We start from the raw sequence: 19,942 nt of genomic DNA on the forward strand, positions 1-19,942 counted from the left end.
ATATAATGTTATATGTTAGTTATATCTCATTTTAAAAAAAAAGAAGAAAAGATAATGGTCAGCACAGAGGGCCAGGAATATATTTCCAGTGTCCTTTGTTTCTAGGAATACTGACAAATTGGGACTTTGTGGAAAGCAAAGTCTTCTTGCCATAGCCACAGGTTCAAAATAATTGTTACCTAATCCCTGGGCTAAGAAAGGGCTTTCCGTAATTTGGGCTATGGTACCAGGTTCTATCTTAAGGTTGTGTTGGGTTTGTTCTGATCGAGGTCAGCTGGCTGAGTTTGTTAGGGTAGAGGTCAGCGCTGTGTTTGCTCTCCCAACTGCATACTGGAAGAGGTTGCATCACACAACCTCCCCGGCTCCCCTCCTCTTAGCAATGGCTAATGCTTCACTAGCCTTTGCAGATGAGTTGGCTGCAGAGGAGAAAGGTGGAGTTGGGCCAAAAAGGAGGAGCTTAAACCTGTGTGCACCATCTGGGAACCTGACTGCGCATAGGCTGGGGGTCAGGATGAGGAAAAAGAGATGGGAAAGACTTCCCCCCACTTCCTGGTAAGAAGGCCCCGTGATCAGCTGGAGCCACTGGGAGTTCTGGCCATCCTCGGAACTTACATAAAGGGACAATTGGAGCCTGGAAGTCCACAGTGCTGACACTTACAGGGCTTGGAGCACAGGGCACCCCGACATCATGAGTTGGTCTTTGCACCCCCGGAGTTTAATCCTCTACTTCTACACTTCTGTATTGCTCTCTTCAACATGCCTGGCAGTAAGTGTGTTGTCCACAACATACATTTGTTTCAAACGGAAAGCTGAAAAATAAGAAAATATGTGATAAACTAGTGAAATTTCTGTATTTTTCTCCTCTAGTATGTCGCTTCCAGAGACAACTGCTGCATCTTAGATGAAAGATTTGTAAGTAGTTTTTATGTTTCTTGCTGTGTTTGGACTGGAGAGGGGCAGAAGAATAAAAGGAATTCTTTCACAAATGTTATTTGGCATTTTAAACTCTGTTTTTAACATAGTCTAGGTTTTACCTATTTTTATTAATAGGTTTTTAAGTGTAGCTTTTATTCAGATTTTAAATCATTCTACTGTTGTATTTTCAGGGTAGTTATTGCCCGACTACATGTGGAATTGCAGATTTCCTAAATAATTACCAAACCGAAGTAGACAAGGATCTACAGGCTTTGGAAGACCTCTTAAGTGAAGCTGAAAACAGAACATCACAAGTCAAAGAACTGATCAAAGCCATCCAAGTCGTCTATGATCCTGATGAACCATCACGGCCAAGTGAGAAACTAAATACTACTGACCGAGAAAATAATTTGTGAAGTCCTTTTGGTGTTGTTTTAGTGGTTCTATTTGCCTAAGCATTTTTATGTTTCTGATCCCATATTACAGATAGGATAGAGGCTGCTACTAATAATTACAAGAAAATGATGGAAGATATTATGAAATATGAAGCCACGATTATAGCACACGAAACAAATATTCGGTAAGCATTTTTGTTTTAACTTACTCTCCAAGAGTGATTTTTTTTAATGTAACATTTTTAAAAATTTAATATAAAAGTTTTTTAATTTAATATTCCAAACCTCAGTGGAAGTAATCTCCCCCCCCCCACACACACACACACTTATAATATCCAATTGGCATTATGCCTGACCACCTTGAACATAATGGAGGTAGGATTTTTTAGTGCAACATTATTTGTATTGGGTTATATAATTGCTCTTTAATTATCATGTGGGAGAAAAGTGTTCTAATGTCTTCAAATGCTGTTATGACCATATTTATCAAAATGTACCCCCCAACCCCACTTGTCTAACAATATAAATTCAAATGGGAATTTGAGTGCTGAAAATAAAATTCTCTTTATAAGACTGTCAAATCAGTGGTGAGGAATTAACAAGAGGCACAGGAAGGATCTTGGCTACAAAAGTAAGTTACATTGAAGGTAGAGCAGAAAAACATGTGTTTTAAAAGACTAAGTATAACAAGCATTGTAAAGCTATACTGATCATGGCACAATGACTCTGAAGTTATATATTCTCCTCCCTTCACTCGAAAATAAAATGTCTCTGTTAACAACTTTCCAGGGACTCATAAACTTTCTGAATATAGGGTTTCAGATGCAATTTCAGTTTCTTCCTCATTATTTTTTTTTCTAAATTGTTTTCAAAGCCGGGTAAGGAATGGCGTTAAATGGTGGATGGGGGCTAGGAAGAAGTGGCCCAGGAGGGATTTCTCCTCATTTTGGTATCGGAGGGCCATGGTTATTGTTGTGATTATTACTAGCATTATAAGTCACATTATTATTGCCCATCATTGTAATTGAAAGAGACTATTGTGCAGAAATTGTCTAAGGCACAGTGAAGAAAAGGAGTGGTCAGGACTTCAAAGAAAGACACAACAATCTATGCGTTGTAGATAGTTTTCTATCATTTCGGAATATGTAAGAGCAACCCTGTGAAAAACTACAAAAGTACAAAAGCAGGGATTTTTACCTCCCCCCCCCCCCCCCGTCTCCTTTTCCCAAAGCTATGTAAATAGAAACATTAAGAAGATAGGGAAAGTGTCTTCGTTGTTTTATTTTAGGTAAGATAATGTCCCTGACACTTTTCTCAGTTAAGTTATAGATTGAAGTCTTTAAATAGATCCTTGGTAGATCCACAAGTGAAAAGGAATAATGCATCCTTCAGCACATGTGAATTAATGAACAGTCTTTCTTTCCCTAAGAATATCTCATCGTAAGAATAATCACCAGACAGTCTTCCTTTAACCAGACTCTTCACCCACTTGGGTCGTTACCTGCTCGGAATGAGCATTGTTTAATGACAGTGACATTTTTTATTGACAAGGACTTTGTTATCTTCTTTTCCAGAAAGCTTAGAATTTTAAGTCACCTCAATAGTAACATAATTTTACAATTTGTCTAAGGATGGAATAACTTACCAGGAAATAATTCTTGAGAAGATAAGGTAGTATTTTTAAATTAAAAAGCAAAATTATGCCTTTGAAAGAAATACTCTATTATCTTATTCTTCTGCTTGTAGATTTTTGCAGGATATATATAATTCAAACAATCAAAAGATCATTAACCTGAAAAAGAAGGTAATCCAGCTTGAAGAACAGTGTCAGGAACCTTGCAAAGATGAAGTACAAATACATAAGACAACTGGGAAAGGTAAGTAAAAGGTTGATGTTGGGATGACGCCCATCAAAGCTAATATATAAAGTAAAGGAGAATTTATGTATTACAGTATATAGGAGTAATTTTGAAAGTGTCTAGCCATTAAATCTAAGGTGTCCAAGTGCTTAGACTTTTTTTGATTAGCTAAAAATAGTTTGAAAGGAAAGTGGATGTGAAAAGTAAGAAAATGCTTCTTGGGAAAGAACTACTGTGTAACATGTTAAAAGCTCATTTTCAAGGCTCACACTGTCTTTCCTGGATTTCAAACCACAGTAAAAGTTTCTTCTTCTTCAGATTGCCAAGACATTGCCAATAAGGGAGCCAAGGAAAGTGGGCTTTACTTTATCAAACCTCGGAACTCTAAGCAGCAGTTCTTAGTCTACTGTGAAATAGATCAATCTGGAAATGGATGGACGGTGCTTCAGCAGGTATGTGTTCCCTCACCATGTGTGTTTAGTAAACACCATGCTAAACATTTGCCCTATGCCACATACTTTTCTAAACACCTTATGAACATTAACTCAATTAATTCTCATAATTTCCCTGTGAGGTAGCTACAATTATTATCTCTTTTCACAGAGGAGGAAACTTAGGTACAAGAGGTTAAGTAACTTGCCCAAGATCACTAGTAACAGAGTCAGGATTTGAATCCAGGCATTCTGGCCTGTGCTTTGACTCCATGCTGGCATGGCTGTTGTAGATTCATGATAGCATGTAATCGCAGTATCATAGTGACAAAAAACTAGAAGGGACTTCTTTCATCAGGTAGATCAAGACGTACGGCTGGCTACCCATTACAAGAAGATGAAGTCCCCTAGAGGATACAGTTGAGCTGTTTCAAGACAAGGACCCTCTATTTCCTTTGCCAGCCCCTGGCAACCTCTGCAATACTTTTACCTGGTTTACCTTTGATCACTGTTACAACTAATCCTGCAGGGGGCGCTCAGAGGGAGGGAGTGACTAAAGCTCCAGGTTGTAGACAAATTGAGCAATGGGTTGACCTTTCCACTATCAGTACAAGAATCAGCAGTATCAGGCGAGAGTTCTGAAGTCCTCTAGATGTCTTAAAAATTACCACTAAATTAGAATTTGCCATGTGCCCCGCACTCTTAAGTATTTCTCTTACATTCTGTCGTGCAATCCCTACAAGAACCCTAAGAAGTAAGCATCATTATTCCTATTTGACAAATGAGGAAACTGAGGCAACTTGACCACGGTCATTTGGTTAGTAAATGATAGAATCATACCCTCCATATTTTCGACAAATATTTACGGCATTTTCTTTATGTGCGCTGATAATCCGTTCTCTCCTTTTGCCCACGCACTTGTGTAATTAGAGGCTTGATGGCAGTGTGGATTTCAAGAAAAATTGGATTCAATACAAAGAAGGGTTTGGACATCTGTCTCCTACTGGCACCACAGAGTTTTGGCTGGGAAATGAGAAGATTCATTTGATAAGCACACAGTCTACTATCCCATATGTATTAAGAGTGCAGTTGGAGGACTGGAATGGCAAAATCAGGTACTGTTTAGAAAGGACTTCCAACTCTTTGTTGTCTGGAATGTGTACTTTTCCAACCATCAACAGACCAATGGCAAAACCAGCCTGACAAATGAAAAGAGCACATCCAGCTATTTTCCCCAGAAGTCAATTTGATTCTTGAGCAGTTCAAAGAGATAGGTCCTATCCAGGTTGAATGTGAGTGTTTTGGTTCAATCTACTTACCTTGGAACCATACAGAACAACAGCTAATATTTACTGAGCATTTAACATTTACCAGAAATTGAGCCTAAAGTTATCATTTAACTGAATTCTAATAACTCTTTCATGAGGCAGGTACTATGATTAATCCCATTTTACAGATTAACTTTCCCAAGGTCGCATTGCTGGTATATGGTAAATGTTAGATTTGAACTCAGGTAGTTTGATTCTACAGTCCATCCTCTTAATGAAAATCCTGGTTGAAAAGTGAATGCAGCCACTTCAGATTTCCTGGTGCTTTAATGACCATTCATTCAGTCAAATTCACGAGCTACCTTAAAATTAAATCAGCTACCTTCTTTAGGAAGGTAGAGCCCTCTCTATGCTCAGAACTACCTGGGAACTTTGAGCATTCTATCTCAAATTAAAGTTCAGAACACTATCCAACTCTCTTGTTATATCTATGAAATCATTATGTTCTGTCTCCAGACACATATTTTTATGTTTTTAATTTTTACTCAGAAACTACCACAGCCAGTAGATTTGCTCCTGTGAGAACATCTCCCATTTCCCAAGTGCTGAAGTTCAGAGAAGAAAGTGAACGTTTTCTGGAAATGTCTGTTCATGTACCAAGACCCATTCTTCCCTGCACTCCATAGAATTCTGGCCCTCACTCACAATTTTTCTCCAGGGAAGAACCTCTCTCTGTGATCCTACAGCTCATGTTTTGTGGGCCACACAGGGAAGACTTCTTTTATGTGATGCTCTAGAAGCCCTCCTTCTTGCCACTACCACACTGCCGTGGGAAAGAAAAACCCTGTTAGGCCTCACTCTTCAGACAGCATGAGTGGCTAACGGGGCTGTAGCTCCTTCACGTTTGGTGCATTAATTAGTGGTCACTCACTGTCAGCTAATTACTGTGGTCTATGATAACTGAGTGTACAATGATAAACACTTAGATAAAAGTAGAAAATATAAAATTAGATTCATCCATACATCTAGATTTGATATTAGAAACTTATAGTCAAAAAGTATTAAAATGGCTGAAGGTTTTAGTTTTCACTGTGATTCCCTGAAGGCTTCTAGACCCATCCTGGGTGGTGTGGTGCTGAGATGCTCTGAACTGTTCATACAGTCATCGCCTCTTGCCAAATTTGCAAAAAACTGTATTCAGTGAGCACATTTCCGACTTAAGAAGCAAAGTTAAAAATTCAGAACAACTGTCCTTTGGAAGAGAGAACTTCTGACATCCATAGTGAGGCTGGAGATGTGATGTCTCTATTCCCTTATTTGTAGTACTGCAGACTATTCCACGTTCAGGGTGGGACCTGAAAATGACAAATACCGCCTGACGTATGCCTACTTCATCAGTGGAGATGCAGGAGATGCCTTTGATGGCTATGATTTTGGAGATGATCCTAGTGACAAGTTTTTCACATCCCATAATGGCATGCAGTTCAGTACCTGGGACAATGACAATGACAAGTTTGAAGGCAACTGTGCTGAACAGGATGGATCTGGTTGGTGGATGAACAAGTGTCATGCTGGCCACCTCAATGGAATTTATTACCAAGGTATGGCTTTCTTCCTTAGACATTGAGATAGTGTGTAGTCTATAATTTTATGAAAGATATAAATAGATATAAGGAAATGAGAAATTATTAATGAAAATATTAGGGGGCTTATTATGTAGTTCTTGATTTTAAACCAGAATTGGAAATACTGTGCTTATACCTCAAATTGGTCCCTCTACAAGAAATCTACCTGCTGCAAAATATCCAGTGATTTGTCATTGCCATGATCAGAGTTGACACGTTGGGTTATGGTATTGCCTCCAGACTTACCATATGTATAATCAGGATGTATTAACATTACCATATTTGTACTTGTTAACACATTTACCTGTCTCGGCTTCCCAAGAGCAATGTAGCAGATATAACCAGTGAGCAGGTGTCTGAAGTAAAGAGCAGGGAATTAATGGTAAGGGCAGGGGTCCGTGAAAGCTTGAGAGGAGTCCAGCCTGAAGAGTGTAGACACTTATTTTAGGATGGGGGGAGCAAGCTAGAGCTTGCTCTAAGGCTGGAGTAGTTCTGAACACTGGTTTTACTAACTGAGAAACTGGTGTTACTATCCAATACTCATGTGTGGAGAAGCCCTACTAATTCTAAAAAAATGAGTCATCTTACCTCCTCAGGGTACTGTCCTAGACAACAGATGATTTAAAATCCTCTTTAAAATTATTTAAATTTACTTTTTGGTTTTCACACTTTTTTCTTTTTTTTTTTTAGAAACCTAATTTATCTTTGCACCTACAAGCCATATAACTAAAAGAAATTCTCAGGAAGGATGCTTAATCCATATGACCTAAAGCAGCCGTGTTGATAGCCTGTGGTACACACCAGTGTTGCACTCAGACAATCCCTTACAAAGCTACATGAGTTCTGGTGCCCAGGAACAAGGAGAAGGCAAATTAACCTAATCTCCGTTTTATAATAGAGATGTGAAATAACATTCCAGAACCGTTTTCTAAAGTTCCTCTACTTTCCATTTAAAATTGTGTTTGCAGATGACCTGTGAATTGTGACTCCTGCCATTCTCACCTGCTTGCAGAAAGATGATCTGTAATAACAGAGTCCAGGGTAGTTAAGCTTAGGGAGAGAGACCAATTGGGGAAATTGGGGTTCTAGCCCTGTTAGTAGTGAATATAATTAAAGTATGGATGCGACCAAGAAGTACAACACAGGTATAACAGGTTGATTAATAATAAATTTATTTTAATTATAAATGGAAAGTTTAGGAATTTTTAGGTATATTTTCAGTTAGTTGATAACACTATACATTTGATGTGATAATGGACTACATAATTGACAATTCTTTACAGATTTTTTGAGGTAAGATAATCCAAGAGCAATGATATGTACATATACAATTTGTCTTAGGTGGCACTTACTCAAAAGCATCTACTACTAATGGTTATGATAATGGCATTATTTGGGCCACTTGGAAATCCCGTTGGTATTCCATGAAGAAAACCACCATGAAGATAATCCCACTCAACAGACTCAACATTGGAGAAGGGCAGCAGTACCACCATGGGGGAGGAAAAAAGGTCAGACCAGAACATCATGTTGAAATAGAATATGAGTAAATCATTTTACTCTGAGAATTAACTGTTCATTTCTATGAACCCACAAAGTTTCAGAAATTTTTCTGAAAGTTTCTTCTCATTTTCTCTTACCATATTTATTTTGTCTTTTATTAAGGATATTTAGACTTAAATGGAAATTAAAACTTACTTTGGACTGTATTCCCAAATTACTGAACTCAGAGTTATTTAGAATTTGTTTACTTGTTGAGATAACAGTTTAGCATGCTTCCTAGGTATATATGAAATAATTGCCATATTTCTTTTTACATTTAAATTTTCACACGTCACTGTGTCTTGGTAATTTTAAAAAATCATTTCTTAAATATTTTAATATATACTAATAAAATAGGACTAAATTCTAGCATTTCAAATGCCTAAGTATTTTTTCCATGTGCATTCCCCTAATTCATTCATATTTAATTCTTTTTAAATGGAGATAATTGTATCTTTTTAATATATTTTTTTGTTTTGGTCATAGGCTGGAGACAATTAAAAGACAATTTCAAAGTGATGTACTTTTTTTAAAGGACTTTATCTGAACAGAGAAATATAATATTTTTCGTATGGGACAATGGACTTGTAAATCCTCACTTCATTTTAAGAAAAAAAAGAACCCATGTTGAAAACTCCACTAACAGTTTTATGCTGGTGATAATTTATCTACATGCCATTTCAATAAACATTTTGTTTCCTACGACTAGATACCTAGCACATTTTATTGACCATTAAAAATCATCACTTTCCTTCTAGTTAGTAATTATAGTTGGGCAATTATCAGTAGTTGCTGAGTCCTTGCTTTATGCTAAACATTGTACCTGCCTCTAGGAGAGTAATGCAAGAAATAGAAATCATGGATTTTGCCGTCCAGGGCATATAAGACAAACACAAGAAAATACAGTAACCCAAGGTGGCAAAATTTGAAATAAAAACATAACTACAAGTCACAATCACATAACTAAGGTTCATAGTACCCAAAGTGCAGCTGGAGACAAAGGCTTTGGGGATTCTCCCAGCAAAGCCTTTTGACTCCAGACCCCTGTGGCCAGATGTGGATTCTCTGAAAGGACAGCAATTCAGGGCAGAGAGCTTTAGGAAACCGTCTGCTCACTCCCTCACTGGTAAACAACAAGGTCAGCAGAATAGAGCCATTACTTCATTCTGATCCAGGGATACAGAGTTTTTAGCACCCAGAGATCAGGGAGCACCAACTTTCTGTAAGGAATAGTTAAGTCTATATAAATTGGCGGCATAAGGTTGACCGTGTAACATAATTAACCAAACCTATGAGGAGAGGATCAGGTTGTTCTGAAATCCTGAGCTTTGGCTTTGGATTCTCTTCTCTTCCATAATTTCTTTCTTAATTCTCTCATTTCTTTGTTCTCATGAGTCCTGATTTTAAAGTATCCAATTGAGATAAAAAGAGTAAGTCAACTTCTAGATATACAACCAAGTACTTGTGAGACTTTGGGAAATAGGAACATTGATTCGTTGTTTGCAACACACATTCATGCATGCATGAAGCATTCATTCAACAAACGTTTAATGAATGAATTCCTTCGTTGTACTGGCCACCGTGCTGGGTATTGGGAATATATATAGTCGTGTCCTCCTCTCTCCCAAACCTGCTCATTCCATCCAATTCTCAAGTTCCAAAAAAAACAATGACTCATCCTCCAGTCTTCCTTATTCTTCACGCCCCATATCATCAAATCTGTCAAATCCACCTCCTAAATATTTATTACTTTCATTTCTTTTTCTATACACACTGCCACATTTTGCTTGGGATATACAACAGCTCTTGCCAGCACAATGGCAATCACTTCTTTCTTGCCCTCCATCATGCTTCTGACCTTGCCTGCTCCCACCTGGTCATGGTTCAAACTACTTCTAAACGCAGAATGCATATAGTCTACCCTTTGTGAATCTACAAAGTCCTTTAGGTGAGCAATTTGGTCATAGGAAGAGTTATATAAATATTAAGTTTTGATGCAATAATATCACACCAGTGATTTATCCCAAAAAAATTATTTTTGAAAAAGAAAATAGCTATGTATAGAAATATAAATATAGCCACATATATAATGACAGTGGCAAATTTAGAAATTATTTAACAGTGGAAGAATGGATAAGCAAGGTGGTTTATCAGTTCGATGGAATAGAAAGCAATGGTTACATAATCATAATGTCTCAGTATGAATTTGGAAACATTTCCAAAGTAAGAAGTGAAATTTTAAGATAAACCAATTCTACAATAATAATATAAAAAGTATATATGCATATACATTTCGAATAAAATACAATCATGTGTATTTTATGCATGACATATATGCATTGTTTATATATATTTGTTCTCCCACAACAAATCTGTAATGTAAAATTTAACGAAAATACTAAACACAAAATAAATACAAAGAAGTCCAAAAGTTTCTGGAGTTTCCCATGGTCATTTGTCAAATGGTCCTTCTGAAAAATCAATATAACATTCATTCAAAAACACTTTGGGGGGCCGGCCCGCATTCATTCAAAAACACTTTGGGGGGCCGGCCCGGTGGCTCAGGCTGTTAGAGCTCCGTGCTCCTAACTCCGAAGGCTGCCGGTTGGATTCCCACATGGGCAAGTGGGCTCTCAATCAGTTGAGAGGGTTTGCCAGTTCAATCCCTCGAGTCTCACAAGGGATGGTGGGCTCCGCCCCCTGCAACTAAGATTGAACAGGCACCTTGAGCTGAGCTGCCGCTGAGCTCCCGGATGGCTCAGTTGGTTGGAGCGCATCCTCTCAACCACAAGGTAGCCGGTTCGACTCCCGCAAGGGATGGTGGGCTGTGCCCCCTGCAACTAGAAAACGGCAACTGGACCTGGAGCTGAGCTGCGCCCTCCACAACTAAGACTGAAAGGACAACAACTTGAAGCTGAATGGCACCCTGCACAACTAAGATTGAAAGGACATCAACTTGACTTGGGGGAAAAAAAAAAATCTTAAAAAAAAACAACACACTTTGGAACCCTCTTTGTTTACAGGTGTCCCAATACCCATTCGGTCTGCATGTTGTGTCACCCAGCGCTGATTGGTAGGAAGGGGCTTTCAACTCTCTCTTTGTACACCTCCGTATGTTTGACTTATTGTAATGAATACGTATTAATTTTGTAATTAATTTTAAAATCTATGAGATAGAAAAAAACATGAACTTCGAAATTCTATTTGTTTAGTTATAAAGTGGTGAACATTGAAGGGCTAGTTCGTTTAAGAACTAAGTGATACAGGGCAGGTGGCTCAGGCAGTTGGAGCTCCATGCTCCTAACTCTGAAGGCTGCCTGTTTGATTCCCACATGGGCCAGTGGGCTCTCAACCACAAGGTTGCCAGTTCAATTTCTCGAGTCCTGCAAGGGATGGTGGGCAGCGCCCCCTGCAACTAGAAATGGCAACTGGACCTGGAACTGAGCTGCGCCCTCCACAACTAAGACTAAAAGGACAATAACTTGAAGCTGAATGGCACCCTCCACAACTGTCGTGCAGGAGACCCTTCTCGCTGCGCCACTTGTCGTGCGGGGCGGCCTGCGGGGTCTCTGGTCCCGCTCCCCACATAAGAACGCAGGATATGGTGAGGTCAAAAAGGAACACCCACGGAGCCATAGGTAGGGGAGTCATACCACTATGGTCTCACTGGAGGCTGGGCCCACCGGACGCGCGACCTGCCGTCAGCCTTTCCGCCAACCGACCGACGACTCTCCTCCACTCTCCTCGACTCTGTTCCTCTCCTCTCTTCCACTCTCCTCGGCTCTCCTCTTCTGCTCTCCTCGGCTCTGCTTGGCTCCTCGGCAATCTTCGGCAGTCCTCGGCAGTCCTCGGCTCTCCTCCGTAGCCGCAGCAGTTATACCAGCGGCCAATCGGCTAACCGGCCACAGCCCACGGCCAATCAGCCACAGCCAACGGCCATCCATCACCCGAGCCAGCACCCTTCCACGTGAGGCCGAGAGCCTGTAAACTACTCTCTGGGGCTCTGTCCCCACAACAACTAAGATTGAAAGAACAACTTGACTTGGAAAAAAGGCCTGGAAGTACACACTGTTCCCCAATAAAGTCCTGTTCCCCTTCCCCAATAAAATCTTTTTAAAAAAAATTTTAAAAAGAGATATATATATATATATATATATATATATATATATATATATATATATATCTTTTTTTTTTTTTAGATAAAAAAGAACTAAGTGATACAAAGAGTTCGGGGCCTCATAGATACCGATTATTTTTCTTCACAGCTCAAATCACAGGTAACTATTGCTCAACCCTTCCCTTTACTTTCCTGGGCATAAAAAAACTCAGGTAACTGCAAAATTGGCAAGCTAAGTACAAAGCGTTATGCATGGTCACACACTTTGAAAAACCTACAGAGGGTAGTTTCCAAAAAGGAGGGTACTGGTACAGATGTACAGCTGGCACAAAAAATTCTCCTCCTCTGGGGACTTGGGGAAAATACCCAGTGACCTTTGGACACCTCGGGGCTCCAATCCTTACATTGTTATTTATTCTTATGTTATAAAGGCATTTCATTCCTTCTCTGAAACTGATGAAATGTAAAATCCCTTTTCTATGTAAGAAGATCTCATTTTACGACAGGGCAGAATTTTTTAATTGGCAGACAGAAGTAATCATTTATGGGACAAATAACAAGATTTGTAAATATACCTCTTAAGTGCTATAGATTTTTTCGATTCTCCTTATGTTTAGTAGTTATACCTTAAAGACTATGTTTCAAATTTGTGGTTGGTTTGAAAATGAGTGGAAAATGCAGAAGCACAAGTATAGACAACATATTTGAGGTCTTCATGAGATCTAAAATTCTTTGACTCCAACTCTAACCAGTGTAAATTAGCCAAGGTATTTACATTAGATAGCTTTGGTTTATTATGCAGGTGATAAAACTGAAAAACATAGTACACATTTAATCCTGGGGAAAATATATCTACCTGATGATTTCTTATTGGTTTGATGTAGCTCAAAAAAGAAGAGGAAAAAAAAATTTAATGATAATAAGATGAGTTAGTGATAAAAGAGACCAAGAGTGTAGAAAAGACTGTTTCATTTACCTTTGTGGTGTGTGGAATTCAATTAGCCAAACTCCTGGTACACCATTCCCATTTATCTGTGCTCCGTCACTCTCTTGATTGATTGATTCTTTTTTATTTAACCTTCCTTTTCTTCCCTTTATCCCCATAATAAACAGTCATTCCAGAAGAGTTGATGTGTGTTTCTTTATTTGTATGCATTCTTATGAAATCATGGATTTTTCTTTTGAGCTATGCATTTTTAAATTATATGTAAAGAGCATCATGCAATAAATCAATGTTACTCAGAATGCTGGTCCCCAAATTCTTTGTTGCTGGTCTGTGTTAAAACAAGTTAAAAAAATGAAAATAATCATGTAGGAACATTTTTCTTAAATTATATTTTCTCTGGTTCCATTTAAATTACATCGAATGTAATTTTATGTCTTTGGAATCTAATAATAAAAAATTGGGCTTATATTTTGTATCATTTCTATTACAAATTACATTTTTCTAGTAATTATTTTAATTTCATTTTTTAATTTAATAGGCCTGTGATTAGTTAGAAATTTAATAAAACTAATCCTTTACCACAAATATTTTGAGAAGCACTGCTAATGTCTTCATTGTACTTACGACTTTTTTCACTTGGCACTATCTACCATCTGAGAATTTTATAATTTTCCTTGATTTCCTTTGGAACCCAAGGATTATAAAATGAATGTCATTTGGTCCCAAAGCTTGTGGGTTTTGAAAGTCTATTTTTAATTAATATCTAAATTGATTGCATTACAGTTAGAAAATATAACCTTGATATTAATTCTTCAGGGAGAGAGATTTCACAAATAATGTTGGGGCAGAGGAATTATCAGAGAATTAATTGATCTCATAAAAGTGTATACAATCATTATCAGTCTCCACATAATAATCCACATAACAATTAATATTTTTCCTTTAAGAAGGAAAATGAGCAAACTGAAGATAGACAGGTAGTCATTAGTCTCCTAAATATGAGCTATGGCCCAAATAGTCCTGTAGCCATTGTCCATTATGAACATTAACAATAGGTTTTACCGCTGGCCTGTAGAACACTCTGCTATATCAGTTTTGAAAGCCTTTTGGGAGGGCTTGCTGGCACAATTTCAGCTCTTGTTCATCAAAATTTCACTGGGAAATATTTGAAGTTACAAACAGATAAATTCAGGATCATGACATTTAATCAGGCCTGCAACTGGGTCAAAAATGTTTTCCCCAAATGAAACTCCAGTATTTTTGGCCCTCATTCTCATTTCCCAGGTCCTCACCTAGGTTTTTGTCTGCTGATAACTTCCAAAAGATGAAGTGATCTGAGGTAGGTGGGAGCCCTCCCTAGATAAATCTGAATGTTGACTCTCCCTTAAATAAACAGAGTAGGGCAGATTCCACTCTGTGATGAAAGTGGCCTCTTTCAAATCCTCAGAAGCAAGTAGTTAAAGTGTGACTTAAAAAAATATAACCTAACAATTCATCGACCTTGGACTGGAAATGTTTTCCCTCCTAATTTGCTCTCCTTACTTCACAAAGCTGTGATAAGGGTCAAATGAGATCACATATGAAATTGCCCCAGAGATAAAAATTAAACAAAAACAAAACTGAATTGGTTTTTGCTTTTAAGATTGGTATTTCTGTATGAGATTTGAATCCAAAATAAAAGTTTGGAAATATAATTTTAAAACATTAATAATTTTTTGCACTTATTTTTAAATTATCTTTTCATTTTCGATTGCTTTTCTCATTTACAGAAAAATTTTAAAACATACTTCAGAGAGTTCCCTATACCTGTTACCCAGTTTCCTCTGTTAGCATCTTACTTTACCATGATTTGTCAAAACTGAGAAATCAATTCTAGTAGTCACTATTTTCTAACTTCCATACTTTATTCAGATTTCACCAGTGCTTACACTAGTGTCCTTTTTCTGTTGCAGGATCCCATCCAGTATACATTGCATTTAGTTGTCTCATCTCCTTCGTGAGCTTTGGTAAGTTTCTTAATCGTTCCTTGTTTTGCATGATCTTGAATGTATAGATGAGTAAATTGCTGATCAAGTATTTTGTAAAATGTCCCTCGGTTTGGGTTTCTACACTGCTATTCTCAATAACTTTTTGTTAAATTTCACCTAAGCAAAATTTTACCCAAATGTCTTCTGCCAGTGACTTTGGTTTTACTATAGAACAGCCCATTAAAAAAAGGTTCCACTAAGAACCAGAGAATTAAACGGATCTGGGTAATTATAATGCCCCATACTTTTCATGTAATTCCTTACCTCTATTTATCACTCTCTTTCACCCACATACATATCACACACATATCACATACACATATACACACACACTCATAATTTCTTAATAGAAGCTTGATTAAAAGTGCTTAAGTAGGGCCAGCCCGGTGGCTCAGGTGGTTGGAGCTCCATGCTCCTAACTCCGAAGGCTGCTGGTTGGATTCCCACATGGGCCAGTGGGCTCTCAACCACAAGGTTGCCAGTTCGACTCCCGCAAGGGATGGTGGGCTGTGCCCCCTGCAACTAGCAATGGCAAGTGGACCTGGAGCTGGGCTGCAGGGCCCACAGCTAAGACTGAAAGGACAACAACTTGACTTGGAAAAAAAAAAGTCTTGGAAGTACACACTCTTCCCCAATAAAATCCTGTTCCCCTTCCCCAATAAAATCTTTAAAAAAAAAAAAAAAGTGCTTAAGTAAAAGACTATGAAAATTACATGTAAAGTCAACAAAAAAGAATGATTATTATATCATTGGAACAGTATAGACTTTAATTCCAAAAATGCTAAAAAATTATTCAGTTACATAGTCATTAATTTGGAGACAATTCAATGTTAAGAAATAAAATAGCTTTCTTTTCTGAATAAGGAGATTGAAGAGAGATACAGTGTGACAGCATGAAGCAAGATTAAGAAAAGTTCTTTTTTCCCCTCGTCACTTCCATAAGTGCATTTCGGAATCATTTGTGTGTATTTTAGGAAATTCTCATTTTCTCTCTTCAGCTATAACTTCCAGGAAAGCCATCTGGAATCAAGGTATTGATGAGTTCTAAAAATAAAAGTTCCATTAATTATTCTTGCCTAGATCATCATACCAATTTATTCACCTTTCACAGTAAGCAGCTTGGTTAATAACAAACTTTTTAACAACACCGTTGAAAAGCAGAAGACAAGTAGAGAAAATTGGACAGACAAAGCAAGTAGCCTTGCCAATATTATCCAGTTAATCCTCTAGAGCAGGGGTGTCCAAACTTTTTTCAACGTTTTTTACCAAGGGCCATATGCGGTAAAATACACAAACAGCCGGGCCACTCACTCGAGGTGAAGTACGTATTGCCTCACCTGGTTTATTTAAGTAAGCTAAATATATTTTTGGAATTTGCTGCAGGCCAATTAACAATGGACTGCGGACCGCAGTTGGCCCGCGGGCCGCAGTTTGGACACCCCTGTTCTAGAGGCAGTGGCTGTTGTAAAAACCTGAGGCAAAGACTCAGAAAGGGTATTTTAAGTACCAGAATCTCCTACATTTTTATAATTCAGGCCTTTCAAAATTTAGACATTAATTTTAGTATTTTCCAAGTGTGCACTTAATACTGTTGTAATAAAATATTTCCTGTCCAAGTACCATTATCTCCTTGTTATTAAAACAATAATAAATGTACAGATTCATATAGATTTTTATGCTAAAAGACACAATGAGTATTTCTCAAAAACATCTTGCATTTGTAGGCCCAAATTAAATCTGATCTCTTAAGGAACATTTTACGCAAAGTAATGCAGAAATGATATATCACTCTCTGCTCTGTTCTTTGAATATACCTCGCAATTTTTTCCATTGTTTTGTATTAGATTTAACCACATGAAATTTCAGATGTTCATCATTTTAATCTACACAAATGTCAATTTTATATGGTTTAACTTCCTAGCTGCATGTGTATTTGATTTCCTCACCAACTGTAAGCAAGTTGAAGGTACAAGATTGTCCATTTACCTTTCTATTTGAAGAACATAGCATGAGGACTGACAAATAGTAGACATACTATAAATGGTTGTTACATCTAAACAAATGGATTGGGAAGTAAACTGCTCTAAAAATTCAATAAATTTAAAGTCAATTGGTCAAGAAAAGGATGTTCCTCTATTTCCCTGGGATGTATTCCAGGAAAGGACAAATACCTCATTCAAAAGAAAGCTGAGAGTTTTTTGTTTTGTTTATATTTTTAAGGTATGTTTACAAAATGGCAAATATTTAGAGTGACTGGCTGTATATTTTTTTCTTCATGTGTAGGTTTTGATGTGTAGATACAGTTTAAAACTTAAACATAATTACAGCTATAAAATTTCTATTCTTTTTACACACGTTATACAGCATACAGATAAAAACTTTCCTGCCAGATGTGATGGCATAAAAAATGTGTGAACCCAAGCATCTAAATATTTATAATTTGTGGAATATTATATTAATTTCAAAAGGATAAATAAATGAAACATCCTTCTCATTACGAAGGGTTTAAGAAACTGGAAATTTCTCAAATTATTTTTTCCAGTTTTACACTTGCAAAGATGTCCTTATTGTGTCATACTTTTTAAAAAAGTAATACTCCTCATATTATTTGTTGCCGTTTCATCAGCATGGTTTTCTGTCTAAACAAAACTTAATTCTCCATAGCTGATAATGCAGCTTATTCAAAGGGTGGAGAGCTCAGCCTGGTGGTACCAGGCCAAATGAGTGCCCCCGCGAAAGTTGCTGGTCAGGGAATTCTGCCGCTGGAGAGCTACAACGGGAGCTTTCTATTTTGAGGCATTGGGACATTCTAGGAACAATAAAAGCCACCATTTCTCAGGCTTGTAATGTGTATATCCAACATGTTGTATATACTTTTATATAGCCATCACAGCAATCCTGCAAAATAAATACTGTCACCTCTATTTTACAGATAAGCAAACTAGTTCAGAGAATTAATATGTCCACATCACTTAGCTAGAATGCAGATACCGCTCTCTCTGCAAAGCCCATTATCCTTCTGCCATACTATGCTGCCATCATGACAGCCTTTTATTCCTCCAGCAAATACTTATTAGTACTTGCTCTATGCCTGGCATTGGACTAGGCAATATGCCTTGGCTTCATGAAGCTTATTGTGGGGGGAGACATGAAAAAATAAATAACTTCCCAAATATATATTATCAGTAGTGATAAAGTAGTCTGAAGAAAAGCAAAGTCAGACTAATGTAATAGCATCTGAAGGAGGCTGCTACTAGGGTAGCGGGGTCAAAGAAGGCCTCCCTGAGAAGGTGCCATCTGAGCAGAGCCCTGGCTGAAGGACAGGAATGAGATGTGTAGATACTTGAGGGAACCGTGGAACAGCAAGGAGGATGCCCTCAGGTGGCACCTTGCACATGTCCTGATATGATACCAGAGTGGCAGGATTCAGTAAAGCTGTTTACTGTTAACTTACTTTCAATCAGATTACATCAAACAAAGTCACCTGAAGCCCACCAGCTTACTCTCTGGAGATTTCTTCCATAAACAAGTTCACCTCCCAAGAAGGGCGCTTCCTGTGGGCAGAGAAAAACATCTGAGGAAGTCGAGTCTTGAATTCCTATCCATGCCTGACATTTCATCAGTTCAGCTGTTGTAGATGAATGTGACCCAGCTTGCCATGGATTCATTGCCCTCCTGAACCTGGATGGAGCTCTAGGGCTCCCTCTGAGCTGCCTTGAGATATCCAAGAAAACCACATCAAGAGTGAGCTTGATGAGACAAAGAACCTTCCACAGATCAAGCAGTGAAGGTGGGCTTTGCCTCGTACTGGGACTTTCATCCATTTACAGCAAGCTTCACTTACCTATGGAGCCTGAGGAGGCAGCCGGCCAGCTTCACAACAGTGGAACCCACTTATGGGACTTATGGGAACCCACTTATGTTTTCTTGCTCACTGAGAGTCCACACCTTTTGGGGAGAATATAAAGACCAATAAAATATGTCAATTCTCAAGTTTGTGATCTAGTGGAGGAGATGGACAACACTCCAATAATGCTAAGTGCGCAAATGGTACATGGCCTAACTAAGTATGGAAGAACAAGAGATTGTTTCTATTTGGAGAGATGAAGTCAGATACTACGTAAGATGTCTGGCAAAGTGCTCAGCACTTAGTAAATACTCAATAAATATTAGCTATTACTATAATCAGGATTGACTTCACACAGGAAACAGAATTGGAGGCAAGGTAAAATTCATAGGCAAATTACAGTATGCCCAGTGAAACAGGCATTTCAGGTAAACCAAAAACAAAAAAAGAAAGTTTTAGTTTTGCATGGGACATACTTACAAATAAAATGTATTTGTTGTTTATCTGAAATTCAAATCTAAGTGGGCATCCTGGTTTTTTATTTGCTGAAGATGGTAATTCTTAGCCAAGAAAAGTTTTGCTATGGCGATGAAGAGCAGGGAAAGTAAATTACCATGTCCAAAGGCATAGAAACAGGAGAGAAATGGTGTTTTTCATGGCACTTTATGTTCTCTAATAATTGTTAACACTTACTGAATATTGTACTTAATATGTGGCAATCATTACTCTGAGGGCTTTACAAGGCTTAATTCATGTATTTTTCATAAAAACGTATGGTAGGTTATCATTATCCCCATTTTAAAAATGAAGAATCTGAAGCATAAAGAGGTAAAGCAATGCATCCAAAAGCTCAGAACTGGGAAATGATGTGGCTGGGAAATCATGTGGCTGGGAAATCATGTGGCTGGGATTGTGGCTGGGATGCTTGGATCCAGGGGCTGCTGTCTTAACCATTTTGGATAGAGGAAAA

The 19,942-nt window shown here is 38.0% G+C and overlaps 1 protein-coding gene across 2 annotated transcripts; it reads left to right on the forward strand.

Moving 5' to 3' along the window:
* The first annotated feature begins 403 nt into the window (after positions 1–403).
* On the forward strand, positions 404–8,745 carry FGG (fibrinogen gamma chain). Of its 2 annotated transcripts, XM_019733236.2 has the most exons (10): positions 404–766; positions 868–912; positions 1,107–1,290; positions 1,402–1,495; positions 3,057–3,187; positions 3,488–3,621; positions 4,531–4,715; positions 6,192–6,469; positions 7,835–8,004; positions 8,522–8,745. In XM_019733236.2, exons 1-10 carry the CDS (start codon positions 689–691, stop codon positions 8,534–8,536), a joined length of 1,314 nt encoding a protein of 437 aa, XP_019588795.2. In that variant the 5' UTR covers positions 404–688; the 3' UTR covers positions 8,537–8,745. The 2 variants fall into 2 exon arrangements, with proteins under 2 accessions (XP_019588795.2, XP_019588794.2); XM_019733235.2 differs by lacking the exon at positions 8,522–8,745 and having other exon boundaries at positions 607–766; positions 7,835–8,202.
* Positions 8,746–19,942: the final 11,197 nt, after the last annotated feature.

This window comes from Rhinolophus sinicus, linkage group LG07 (genome assembly GCF_036562045.2).
Source record: "Rhinolophus sinicus isolate RSC01 linkage group LG07, ASM3656204v1, whole genome shotgun sequence".
In the NCBI taxonomy this organism is placed as follows: domain Eukaryota; kingdom Metazoa; phylum Chordata; class Mammalia; order Chiroptera; family Rhinolophidae; genus Rhinolophus; species Rhinolophus sinicus.